Source organism: Manis pentadactyla, chromosome 2, assembly GCF_030020395.1.
Source record: "Manis pentadactyla isolate mManPen7 chromosome 2, mManPen7.hap1, whole genome shotgun sequence".
In the NCBI taxonomy this organism is placed as follows: Eukaryota; Metazoa; Chordata; class Mammalia; order Pholidota; family Manidae; genus Manis; species Manis pentadactyla.
Window position 1 is genome coordinate 91432248 of NC_080020.1, and position 13594 is coordinate 91445841.

At 36.7% G+C, this 13594-nt stretch overlaps 1 protein-coding gene across 2 annotated transcripts in view; it reads left to right on the top strand.

The window, feature by feature from the left end:
* ADAMTS6 (ADAM metallopeptidase with thrombospondin type 1 motif 6) overlaps window positions 1-13594 on the top strand; it is a 310955-nt gene that overhangs the window by 262223 nt on the left and 35138 nt on the right. For both annotated transcript variants that reach the window (XM_036887870.2, XM_036887871.2), the window contains one exon: window positions 12037-12166. In XM_036887870.2, coding sequence (XP_036743765.1) covers window positions 12037-12166 — 130 coding nt within the window. The remainder of the gene's footprint in view (window positions 1-12036; window positions 12167-13594) is intronic.

Below are 13594 nucleotides of genomic sequence, written 5' to 3' on the forward strand. Positions count from 1 at the left end.
CTCTGTAGGCCTGGGGTAGACCCTGTAGGCCTGGGGTTGACCCAGTAGGTCTGGGGTAGGCCCTGTAGGTCTGGAGTAGACTCAGTAGTTCTAAGGTAAACTCTATAGGCCTGGGGGAGACCCAGTAGGCCTGGAGTAGACCCTGTAGGTCTAGGGTATGCCGTGTAGGCCTGGGGTAGACCCAGTAGGTCTAAGGTAAACTCTGTTGGTGTGGGGTAGACCCTGTAGGCCTGGGGTAGACCCTGTATCCCTTGAATAGACCCTGTAGGCCTGGGGTAGACCCTGTAGGTCTGGGGTAGGCCCTGTAGGCCTGGGGTAGGCCCTGTAGGCCTGGGGTAGACCCAGTAGGTCTGGTGTAGGCCCTGTCGGTCTGGAGTAGATTCAGTAGGTCTAAGTTAAACTCTGTAGGCCTGGGGTAGGCCCTGTAGACCTGGGGTAGGCCCAGTAGTCCTGAGGTAGACCGTGTAGTTCTGGGGTTGGCCTCTAGCCCTGTAAAGACCCTGTAGGTCTGGGGTAGACCCTGTAAGTCTGGAGTAGACTCAGTAGGTCTAAGGTAAACTCTGTAGGCCTGGGGTAGCCCGTGTAGGCCTGGGGTAGACCCTGTAGGTCTGGTAGACTCAGTAGGTATAAGGTAAACTCTGTAGGCCTAGGGTAGCCCCTGTAGGCCTGGGGTAGACCCAGTAGGCCTGAGGTAGACCCTGTAGGCCTGGGGTGGACTCTGTCGGCTTGTGGTAGACCCAGTAGAAATGGGGTAGGCTCTGTAGACCTGGGGTAGGCCCTGTATGCCTAAGGTAAACCCTATGATTTGCCTTTGTAATGAGTTTCTGTGTGATGCCAGTGCTGCAGGTTCAGGAAGAATACTTGGAAAAACATTGGGCTAGGTGCTCAGATTTCATAAAGTAAAAGTCTATTAAAAAAAAGGGATGAAACTTTCAGGTGAAAATCCATATTACAGTTGTAGTCCACATTACAGCTAATCTTTTTTATTACAGCTAATCTTTTTTAATGATAAGTGGTTCTGCTACTCAGCTATGTCATAACAAATAAACTTTTTAATTGATATAACATTTTCTGATACCCTGTTTCATTTGATCATCCTCAACAGCACCATGAGATAGGCATTGCTTTTGTTACTCCTATTTTACAGATAAAACTCAAGTGAAGGAACTTATGAAATCAAGACTTAGAAATTCAGTCTCTAGTGATTTTTAAAATGTAGCATTTTCTCTAAAAATAAAAATCATCCTTTACCTTTAACAGATCATTTTTACCAGTTGGCAATCTCAATAAAGCAACAAAGTATATCCCCACTCAAAAATGTCTCGCTCACTAGCTTGAAATTAAATGTTTTCCTTAAAGCAATGATTCTCAACTTCAGCTGTACAGTTATCACCTGGATAACTTTGAAAAATTGTGATGCTTGGGCCTGCCCCTCTAAACGGGAGTCTGATTTAATTGGCTAGGAGTGTGGCCTGGGTGTCAGATGTTTAGAAGTTCCCTAGGTAATGCTGGTGTGCAGCCAAGGTTGTGAAGTACTGCTTCTGAGGCTGATTGGAAGTTTATTTAGTCTTCAGATATTTTACATGTAGATGCAAATACCTCTGGGAGCATTACTAACTCACATCTCTGTTATTAATTGGCTATGAATGTAAAGGTTAATGAGGTTTAGTATAATCTGGGGTGGAAAGTGGAGAGGGGCATCAGAGAAGGGAATGAAAAATGGTAGAATGCCAACTAATTTCATAATTTTATTTAATGTGGCCATTGACCTTGGACATTCATATTTTTCAGTTTATTTACATGTCTTTTTCTTTACCTGATGGATCATTTATAAGCATCTAGTTAATACTTTTAAAACTGAAATTGTGCTTAATGTTGCTTCTCGGTCTTTTGGCTAAGATCAAATGAAATTCTACTTAGCAGATTTTCCTAGGTTCTTCCTTCTAATTTCAAATTTCTCTGGTACTAGGGAGCTATAACAAAAAAATGGTGTTATAGTCAACCAACTTTAATTTAGGTCCACAAGTCAAAATATAAGAGGCATGTGGCCCCTGTCTTAACATATATTTATGAAAAATGATAGCAAACTTTTTTTCTCTTTGTGACTTAAAGTTCTAAGCATAGAAGGCCTTCTATTGTTTTAGAAAATTGTTGTTTCATTAGGGAGTGAATCTTTGCAGAATGCAGCAGCATTCATGATAATTTCCTTCACTACCTTTCTGGATATACTCTCATTTCCCACTATTCAAACCATTCCCTTTTCTCCCCTACAGCCTCCCTAGCCCTACTTCTCTTATTTGAACAACCATAGCCTTTAAAGCAAAACCTTCCAAAGCTGTTAATTTAGAGTTGATGCTGTAGTGTTGCATTCAACTTTGCACCTGTTCTGTTACAAATGAAACCTCAAGAATGTTTGTGTGTGTGTGTGTGATGCAAAGGTCAGAAATACATTTATATTTTGCATGTATTCATTTTAAATGTATTCTCTAAATATACAGTCTTTGTCCTGCCACCAGCTCTGTTGACACTTCTGATTATTTTTTCCAAATCATTTCTTCTTTGAGTAGAAGTATAAAAATTACATACCAAAGAACTCAGTTTGGTCAGGTTTTTACGGACAAACAGGCATTTCTCTGCTAAACATTGCTTGGCAGCTCAGGTGGGAAAAGATAAGCAAAAGCTATGCTTAGATTAAGTAGGAGGAGAAGGAAGAAGACAGGTTTATTTTTAGAGTTAATTTTGATTTTGTTTGAAGGTCAAAGATGACCGAGTTTGTTACATATACTATGGAGTTATTCAAGAATCTGATCAATTGTAATTGACCATTTAAAATGTTACCATTACTTTTTCTTTTACATTTACACAGTCTAATTTTTCTTGTATGCTTAAGGCTTATTTTATTTATTATTCTTTTTCTTCCCTGGATATCATCTTAAGCCTAATTTGTGTGTGTGTGTGTGTGTGTGTGTGTGTGTGTGTGTGTGTGTGTGTGTGTGTGTGTGTGTGTGTAGCATATAAACTTAAAAAATATTCTGTTTCTTCTTTCTAGTGAGAAAAATCTTATGTTACCTTTTGTCATTTCACCTGATTGACTTGTATTCTTATACATACTAGAGCTGGTTTCTACTCTTTAAGATTTTAGGGTGCTTTATATAGTTTCCAACTACAATTTTGTATTTTCCTAATTTAGGGCCATACTTTTCAAATTGCACCATGGTGCCTAAGGACAATGTAGCAGACTTAATAGAGGCACTGCAGAATATTGTACACTTTTCATGGAAACAAACTGGCTTTGTTCATACACACACAGATTATTACTAATAAGTTGCTTGGACCTAACTATTTAATACACGAAACTCCTAGATTTTTTTTTCTGGCTAGGAGATACTGTGAAAAAATTACTGAGACACTAAGTGTGTCATGAACCAAGACATGAACCTCTTGATTGAGGGTAGAACATGTGTCATTAAAGTTGGTTAAAAATTAGTCACCTCCCTTCCTATTTGTACATGTTGAATCTCATTTCATAAAGGGGAAAATATGCACATACACTCCTTTTTCAGAGTCCTGGTGATGTTCAGAGTTCAAAAATGGAGACTCTCCTGCACTTCTTATTCAGGAACTAGAGTTCTTGAATAATAAGTAAATTTCCTCTTCACATCTGCATTAAGTGTTCCTTCAGCTGTGTCCTCCTGGCTGTGTTTCCTCCCTATGTCTCTGTTAGTCCAGTTTGAGAGTACTGGGTGATGAAAGCAAAAAAGAAGATGAAGAAGAAAGAAAAAAGAAAAAGAAGCTATATATTTAGCCTATGATAGCAAATTCTTCTTTGCAACTTACTGTCTAGCAAGTTTATGTGATAATCTATACTATTCCATTTATTCATAACATACTTTTCAATTTATTTTAATGAATCTATCATGCAGATTGCTTTGGCTTCTTTAAAAAGTTGGATATCTCTCCATTATTTCTATGGAAATGTATGTCCATGTTAAAGATTTTACTGTTTTCAAGAATAATACAACATAAGCATAATGTGCACTTAAAAATAGAGTAAGTCTATTCTAAAATAACATTTTTTAAATTGTTTTAAAAGAGTAATTATTAGAAACAATATAGTGCAATCTTTAGGCCAGTACTAATACCCAACTGAAAGAGGACAGCTTTATAAGTACCAGATAAAACAGAGGCAAATGCTTTACATTTGCACAGATATTATTTTAATTTCTTTGCTATTTCTAAGATACCTGTATATACTTAACAACTAATAAAGGTCAATTCACATAATTAGTGAACGAAATTTGCTTCAAACAAGGATTTTTGAAACTTGACTTTTACAGACATAGTAATAATGACTAACACTTGTATTGCAGCTTATAAAGGACATATACATTGTAACTTCGACAGAAACTCAAAGTGAAGGAGTCCACAGATGGAGCAAAGGAAAACAAAATCCAGTTTGTTTTTCAAGATTCAAAATAGACTTAATTGAAATAAAATGTGAAAGACTTAAAAAACGTTGACTTACAGTTAAATTTACTTCTCTTTGATTTAGGATTTACCATCCAGAAGTTACTTGCAGAGTTAAGTAAGATAACAGATGGCAATTTTAGTTTGAATAATTAAAAGCACTTTACTACTCATTGCCATTTATTTCCCTTTGAAGAAACATAGTTATATAATTGGTTCTCATGAAAAATTCCCTATAAAAGATATTTTCTGTGTGAGCTTGCACAATGTGTTGTTATTAGAAACTAAGAGGGTCATTTTACACTTGTTTCCTGTATACGCCAACTTAGAGATAAAACAGATCACTGCGATATTTTTAATAATACGTGTCCCTTGTAAAAAGTGATGCGCGTTTACAAGGAATAAAGATTTACATTCGGTTTTGTTCATTATTCCTTAATTTTCTCTTTGGTCTTTGAAAAGTAATATATTTGTAAGACTAGGCAAAGGTCTCTCATTGCATTCCCCCATTTACTCTCTCCCACCATACCCTCCTTTCAGGTCATTTTCAATGTTGAGAAGGAAGGGTACTCCTTCTCATACATAGGGGATTAATTGTAGTAGGCATCGTATCAAGGCACCTGGGAACATCACAGCTCCTGAAAGCCCAGGCCCTTTAGCATCCGTTGTGCCTGCCCTGTTCTCATAGAACATGACCTGGAGAGGAGCAACTCCTCTGGGCAAACTCAGGCTCTTGGTTGGTTCACACTTCTGGAAGCTGATACATTTGTTCATTTATTAGTCTATAATAATTATTTCTATTTCTCTTTTTCCTTAAGCATATGTCTTCCCCTGTATAATGCCCTTAAAAATTATTTGAATTTATATATATGAATATATATATACTTTTATATATGAAAGTTTAGTTTGATGACCTGACATTTTTAACTGTTTACTCCTACATATTATAGCTTGCATTTTTTTTCTAATGTTAAGATTTATAGCAGAAGACAAGAAATCTCTACTAAACCAAAACATTCCCCCTAGTGCTATTTTCCTTACTCTTTCATCTAATTTCTATTGCTTTAAAGATTATATTCTTCTTAACATGATCAGGGCCTGGATACATACTCAGTCACTGAAAAGTCTGGGTAAGGCTGAAACCAAAATTTGAGTGCATTCCTATTATAATGACGATCTATGTGTCATCATGTTTCACCTCACAGAAATTCTGTCCAAAATAGCATTTTTAACAATCATAACGTTATGCATCATTACAAAGTATTATGCATAAAATGCTTTTGGCAAAAATTAAGCCTCTTTTAATGGTAAGCATCATCATCTCAATTTTATGGGACTTGATGCTATTACTATTCCCCATTTTTTATACTTGAAGAAAATGAAGATTTTAGTTTAAAGGGTATATACTTTTTGGCTCCAAGGAAGGGGTTTTATGTATAATTAAAAGGAAAGCTTCTCCATTGGCATTAAACCCATCACAGGGCATGGAAGACGCTCAAGGTCTTCTTGCACTCTCAGCATCACTCCTCTCAAAGTTTTAATCAAATACCAAAAACAAATAAACTCCTGTTTAAGACCATGGAGTAAATATGAGTTAATTCCTTATATTAGGAAAGTTGCCTCTCACAAATTCCTGTTTGTAGTAAGTGTTCTGCTTTGGCTTGTCTAGCCCCTTGGATATGCACCTCACACTGGTGAGAACTCTGCCACCGGTTCTAACTCATACTGGTAAGAAAAGCAGACTTAGGAGGGAAGAAAATACTGAGCCATTGAATTGTGAGAAGGGACAGCTTTCAGAGCATTTTGGATCTGGAAGAAACATTAGAAATCATCTAATTTGATTGTCCCATTTCACAAAAGATAATGAAGACTTGCCTTAGTTCATTTACCTAAACTGCCCAAAACTCAAAAAAAGGTAACTAAATGTGACAGAAGTTGGAAGGAGTAGAAGGAACAAGATAAAGTGAAAGGGAATGATGTCACAGATATTGGCTATGAAAGCCTTAGTTCTTCAGTGAAGATCAGTGAAAGAGAGATCAGACAGCAATATATCAAAGTGGGGGACTGTAAAATGAAAAATATTAGATCAGAAAATGCACTATTTTATTAGATAAGGTATCTTCCATAATGGAATTATGATGGTACTAGTCTTATCCCCTCCTTCCATTTTAACATAATCTCATTGAGGTCAAGATTATCTCACTCAGTTTCCCCCTTATGATAACAAAAACCAAGCCTTAGGCATAATAGGAATTCAATGAGTTAAATTAAGTTAAATACTTTCCATGGAGGAGATTACTGTTACTATTTAATGAGTTGTATGAATTTCCTCCAGGGATAATATGTTTTCAAATAAATGCAGTATATGTCTGCCCCACTGTACCTTACCATCACTAAACATAGTTGCTCTAGAAAAATATGATGTTTTAGAGCCAGATTTTCCTTTTGATAGTCCTATTTTTCCTTAGGACATCTAGTTTTGCTTAGGACAGAAGGGAAGATGTTAGGAAGGCAGAGAAAGGAAGCCTTGAATGATAAAAACTAGTAGGAGGCTCTTAAGAAGAAGGAAGTATATGGTGGAGCTGATTGGTACCCTGGGTGCCAGCTGTTAGATCCAAGGCAGATGGGCTTTGCCCTGCCCTGCAAATGCCTGTGTCTCGCCAATAATCATGCAGCACAACAGCCAGATTCCGTTAGTGAAAGGCAGAGCAGAGAGACTTTTCTTTCGTTTTCCTGGCACTGGTTGCTCTTTGGATGCTCTCTGCAGTGAAGATTTAGATTAAATTAATATTGCTGGCCATATGCTCTGTACATTGTGGTTATATAGTGTTGTCTTGTTTGCTAGCTACTTTGGATGTTGTGGTTAGGCAAACTCTTGCCTTAGCCATCAACCACATTTTTAGTATAAGGGCTGACTTTTTTTTACTTTTCCTCCCCTCTTCCTCTTCAGAAAACTCTTCCTTGGGTAGTAGATATGATGTGCTATGCCATTAGGTTAAATTTCCTAAATGTTGGTTAGCCCATCAATCCCAAAGACACATTTATACCCCTTTTTCTTTCCCTCATTGACTCACTCACATGTGGTTCTCAACTGAATGGTCTAGGACTGAAATGCTGGGTTTATGAGTAGTTTGAGAAGACCTAGAAGATCTTTCTCCTGCCTTTAACTTCCCCACACCCTTCTCGGTTTAACACATATCACTCTTTCAAGTGAAATTCAAGTGGTAATTTCTGTGCATTGAACATCCTCTCTCTGCTTTTAAAACGGCTAACTTCCCTGAGAAAACAATAGACTGTCAAATGGTGTTACAAATGAACTTATGAAATGGTTTAATTCTCTGAAAGAAGAGAGAGATGGAACATGAGCACATTGAGCAGCTTATAAGGGGTGCAGAGGAGGGATTGAAACGGGGGCAAGAAAATGCAGAGGAGCTGTGGTCTCTGGAGTGTTCTCTCCAGGCAGGCCCTAGGGCTGTAGCTGCTGAGCAAAGACCCTTTGAACCATACCCATCTCCTAGAGTAAGCACAGCACAGGAAGGGTTCCATTTGGGACTCACTTGTGGCTTAGTGGACTTCTTGATCATTTTCCTGTGGTATATGCTATTTCAAAATACTAAAAGTCATAGCTCGATGTGTAACCAGAGCAGTGATTCAAATTGGGCACTCCTTCCTCTCATTGGACAAGAGAACCTTTGATGACCAGCAGGTTATCAGATTATCTGTAACTTTTGACTATTGACAGAAAATAAAATATAAGATCTGACAAATTTAAACTTATAGACTACAAGTAATGGTTGTATTTCTGTGTTAAGAACCATCATATGTAATTCTTTGATGTCAAAGCATCAGAAGATAAGTGAATTAAAGTCTCTAAAGAGGATATACCCATTTTAGTAGGTTTAAAGAAAATATGTGTTGGTAATGGCATCTTTGTACTTGAATTTTGTAATATGAAACCAGTAATTTCTTAAGCATGGAAGAGGGATTGCATTACAACAAAAAACAAACAAATATTGAATTTTCATGCCAGTAACTTTGGGTGTTTAAAAATACAGTGTAATTAGGGCAGTTTTAAATTGGACCAGTTAAATTCTGCAGAACATCTGTCTATCTCCAGGGTACATGACATTAAGCCACTAGATCTTTTATTTTCCATTAGTCGTATACTGACTGGTCTTGTGGACATTTTATGTATTTGGTTACAAATGATAAGTTTTTAGATTTGAAAGCATAGTGGCTTTATATAACTGGGTGTAATTATTCCCAACAGGGTTTAAATCAACTTCTTAGCAATAATTTACAGGGTACTTTAAAAGAAGCTACATACAAGAGGCTTGATCATATAAAAAGATTCTAAGCTCAGTTATTTCTCTTGTTGAGTTAGTTTGGATTATTTCCAGTTGACCTGTATTTTCTACACTCCAAAGCTAAAAGCTACCTTTTCCTTTATCTGAAAGTGTGTGTTTTGAGCACCTGTCCAGTGAGGTGTGATGGTGGGGAGAGTTATCCTGGTGCTTCCAACTTCAAGAGCAAAAGCATCAACAGCAACAAAAAAAGCCCTGTAAACCTGCCAAGTGTGGGGGTAAAAGTTGGAAGGAGATTTGTATGCTATTGGAGGAAGACTTGGAATAGATTACTGGTAGAGTCAGTTCTTGAGTGTGAAATATCACACTGTCTAACATAACATTTTAGAAGAAAATTAATAAAAGACAAATGCAAGGGAAAAATGCATTTCATAAAATATAGAGTTATTTCAGCTGTTTACTCAAGGACTTTAATTTTTCCTTCATAAAAAATAGTGTTCTGAAATTATGAAACTGAAATGAACCCCCAAACACCTTAATTCCTTATTTTTAAGAAGTCTGGAAGGTCTGACTAAAATTAAGTCCATTTGTAATTCTTAGGACTTAGTGCAATATCTCTTAAGAAGCACAATGCCTTGTATTTAATAACTATTGTCTGCTGAGTGAATGAATGGATGAGTGAATGAATGAATGGCCTGCCAACCACACTTAGCTGTCATGTTTAGCTTGTGTACTGTATAATTGTAATCTAATTACTGGATCCCACCAAAGAGCAAAATAGCCTTAAGAATAAAGGTCTGGAATGAAGATATAAGATTGTGTATATAATTTTTATTTTGTCCTTTGTTGTTTTGTGTTATTTTCCAAAATTTCAACAATAAAAGTTATTTAGCTAAGTTTTTTCAAGATACATACATGGCTAGAATTTATCTTAAAATCAAGTATAAATTTCACCTCTAATAACTAATATCTCATCTGTGACCCAAATTGCAGAGGCCTTGTTTTTACATTAAAGGCTACTTCTAAAAACTGATGTCATTTTAACCAAATATTTCTAGAGTAAATTCAAAGAAAGTATAATTTTATCTCAACTTGTAGAAACTGAGTTAGTGTTTCTGCCTCTGATACTAAACAACACCAGTTCCATTTTGTAGTGTTGAAAATGTTTATCTTTTTCTGAAAATCAACCAAGATACTAGATTGAATGCCAACTTTCTTGTTGCAAGTATAATCATATCTTTTATTATCAAGCAGATTTATAAAAGTCAAGTAGAGTTATGTCCTTTGTGTAAGTGGGTGGTTTGAGTCTACCCCCCTCCAAGTATAAACATATTTGAATGACTTTTTAAAAAATAACCATGCTAAGTTATAAAACCAATGTCCTGCTCTCCCTGATAGGAACAAAATTTTGAAGTGGGGTGGGTGGATTTTCTGAGGCACTGTGGCAGTTAGTATTGAATCCTATGACTAATGGTAGAGATTTTTGTCTAGATGGATCACATGGACTTAGTTATCTGCCCACTGGAATGACACAATATTGCGGAACATCTGTGAATGTATCACAGCTATGCCTGATCTGAATCATTCTTCCCTCAAAAATCTAAAGTTTAATAGTTAAAAATTCCAAACTGTTGTCACATAAACTGAGATATTTGGCCTATTCTAAGGTTTGGGAGGGAATGAATACAACATATACTCTAAGACATTTTGCCACTAATTTTGTTTCTGTTAGACCCCTAAATTTAGGAAAACTTAAAAACCCATTGCAGGTGATCTGGAAGAACCATGAGTCACTGCTAGTAATAAAATATACCTTCCTCCACTGCTCACAACCATCATGGAGGCCACAGTACTTAGTTTTCCCAATCAGTGAAGCAGATTCCCCTATTTTTAAATGCAGAGGCCTCAGTTAAAAGTGTGCATAGCATAATGACTGTGATACGCTTACCTGCAGAATTTCCATGATTTTTAAGGGAACTTGTTCTTTAGGTGACACTTTCCTTCACTGAATGATCCTGTTTTACATTCATTTCCCTAATTTGGGATCAAACTCTTCTTTGGGGCACTATTACAAGCAACTGAAAAAAGAAAAGAAAAGCTGAATTTGTGTGGGGCTAGCTAAGTGAGAAACTATGGTTTTCTGGATATCGCTAATGCTGCTTTCATAACAATTCCTGGGTAATTTAGCCTACCTGGTTATAGAGATGGGGTAGGTGGTGGGGGATACCTTAGTCTGAGCTTTTATTTCCAATTCCAGGAGCAACGTGCTACCTCTGCATCGTCTGAAACAGATAGCATTGTCTGTAGTTTGACTTTTTCTCTGATGTCTTGGTATACCACCTATCTTTGCTCTTTTCGATTCCTTGACACTAAAGAGAAAATGCGTCTGCATAAATTCTATTCACCAGGGATGTTTACAAATAAGAGTGTGTATGTGTGTGTCTTTGTATTTTGTGAAATGTGAGCAAGTTGTGGTGGGTATCTTTGTCAATAAATAATAAACATATATTAGAATTTTAGAAATTTTGTAGTGAGAATATTTTTAGCTGTGTAAACAGTTCACACAGACCGATTTTTAAGAATGAGATAAGAATCTTTTAAGTTAATGTTTGATGGACTATGTATATATCTGTTTGACAGTGGTACGATCACCAGGGGACCAACTCTGTCAAAGCAAACAGACCAATGGGTTGCAGTCCAAAAGAGGCCCAGTACAATCTTTAAATTTTAGACTTTGTGGGCTTTTAGAGAAGAAAGTTTATAAGTGGAAGAAAACATCCGAAGTGTGTGAATATGATGTGCTCCTCACAAAGGCTAAACTGGTGGGATTTGACCTACAAAATATCAAAAAGTAAATTTGTTCCTATTGTTTTATTTTTAAATAGATATACAATCACTGTTTTGCATTGAAATGTATAGTCATATATTTTATCTGATGAAATTTTGGGAAAATGAAGTTTGTTTGTCTTGAAGGAAAGCATGAAGAAGAATATACAAACGGGTATACTAATTGTTTAAGATCACCAATAGTTTCTTTTCTGAACTTGAAAACAGTTATGTTTCTAAATATGAGAAAAATATTTTGCCTAAAATTGGTATAATGACCAAGACTTCTCTCCTTTTTAGAGAAGCAGTCAAGTGTTTCTGGAACAGATAAGAGAGCAGCGATCCAGTGAGGTTGATTCCCCACAGAGGAAAGCTGTGCATACCTAACTTATTGTAAGGTAAACTACTCTTCCATTAATGATGTCCTCCTTTTCTCAAGGTGTCCAAAGACAGGAGGTGGTCTGTAAAAGGTTGGATGACAACTCCACTGTCCAGAACAATTACTGTGACCCTGACAGTAAGCCACCTGAAAATCAAAGAGCCTGCAATACTGAGTCCTGCCCACCTGAGTAAGTAAGAGAAAGAAGTGAGAATTATTTTGTCAAGTGTGTAGAGAAAAGCATTAGATATTCATATCTGGAAACATATGTTCATAGGATATGAATAAATTAGGCTCAGAAAAGAGGATAAAACATCACAGAAGATGGAATTTTGATGTCACCATCACTAAGATTCCTATTTTGTCATAGGTTTCAGTTATTCATTCCTTTGAAGCTGGACCTTCAGTAGGTTGATCCTGGCACAGTGCTGAAAATGATCATATTTCATCAATTCTAAGGCACATTTCTTTTCACACTAATATGTCTGATACTGAGATTCATCTTGCAGTTGATAGTATCTTACCATAATAACTAGCATTATTTTTTTCTTTCTTGTACATAAAATATTCGTATTTTAGATTCAGTAAAATACAATAGATCAATGTGCAGTACCATCTTTTCTAGGCATTTGTCCTAAAGGCCTAAAGACTTAAAATGGCTTAGAAACATTCTGCAATGCAGTGCTTTAATTTGCCCAGCACAGTTTTAAGTTCTGTCAACCTAAGACATCCTACTTTCTGAGTGTTGGGTATAGGCATAGAGGTGTACTTAAGTCTCTTTCTGTTGATTAATCTAACAATCACAGCTCACTAAGGAGAGGCATAAGGAAAGAGCCCATTCACCTTGCTGATGACTTTTTTTTTGGTATCATTAATCTACAATTACATGAGGAATATCATATTTACTAGACTCCCCCCATCACCAAGTCTTCCCCACACACCCCATTACAGTCACTGTCCTTCAGCATAGTAAGATGCTGTAGAATCACTACTAGTCTTCTCTGTGTTGTACAGCCCTTCCTGTGCCACACACACACATTATACACGCAAATCGTGCCCCCTTTCTTTTTCCCCCCCTTATCCCTCCATTCCCACCCATCCTCCCCAGTCCCTTTCCCTTTGGTAACTGTTAGTCCATTCTTGGTTTCTGTAAGTCTGCTGCTGTTTTGCTCCTTCAGTTTTTTCTTTGTTCTTATACTCCACAGATGAGTGAAATCATTTGGTACTTGTCTTTCTCTGCCTGGGCTATTTCACTGAGCATAATACCCTCTAGCTCCATCCACATTGTTGCAAATGGTAGGGTTTGTTTTCTTCTTATGGCTGAATAATAATATTCCATCGTGTATATGTACCACATCTTCTTTTTCCATTCATCTACTGATGGACACTTAGGTTGTTTCCATTTATTGGCTATTGTAAATAGTGCTGCAATAAACATAGGAGTGCATATGTCTTTTTCAAACTGGGCTCCTGCATTCTTAGGGTAAATTCCTAGGAGTGGAATTCCTGGGTCAAATGGTATTTCTATTTTGAATTTTTTTGAGAACCTCCATACTGCTTTCCACAATGGTTGAACTAATTTGCATTCCCACCAGCAGTGTAGGAGGGCTCCCCTTTC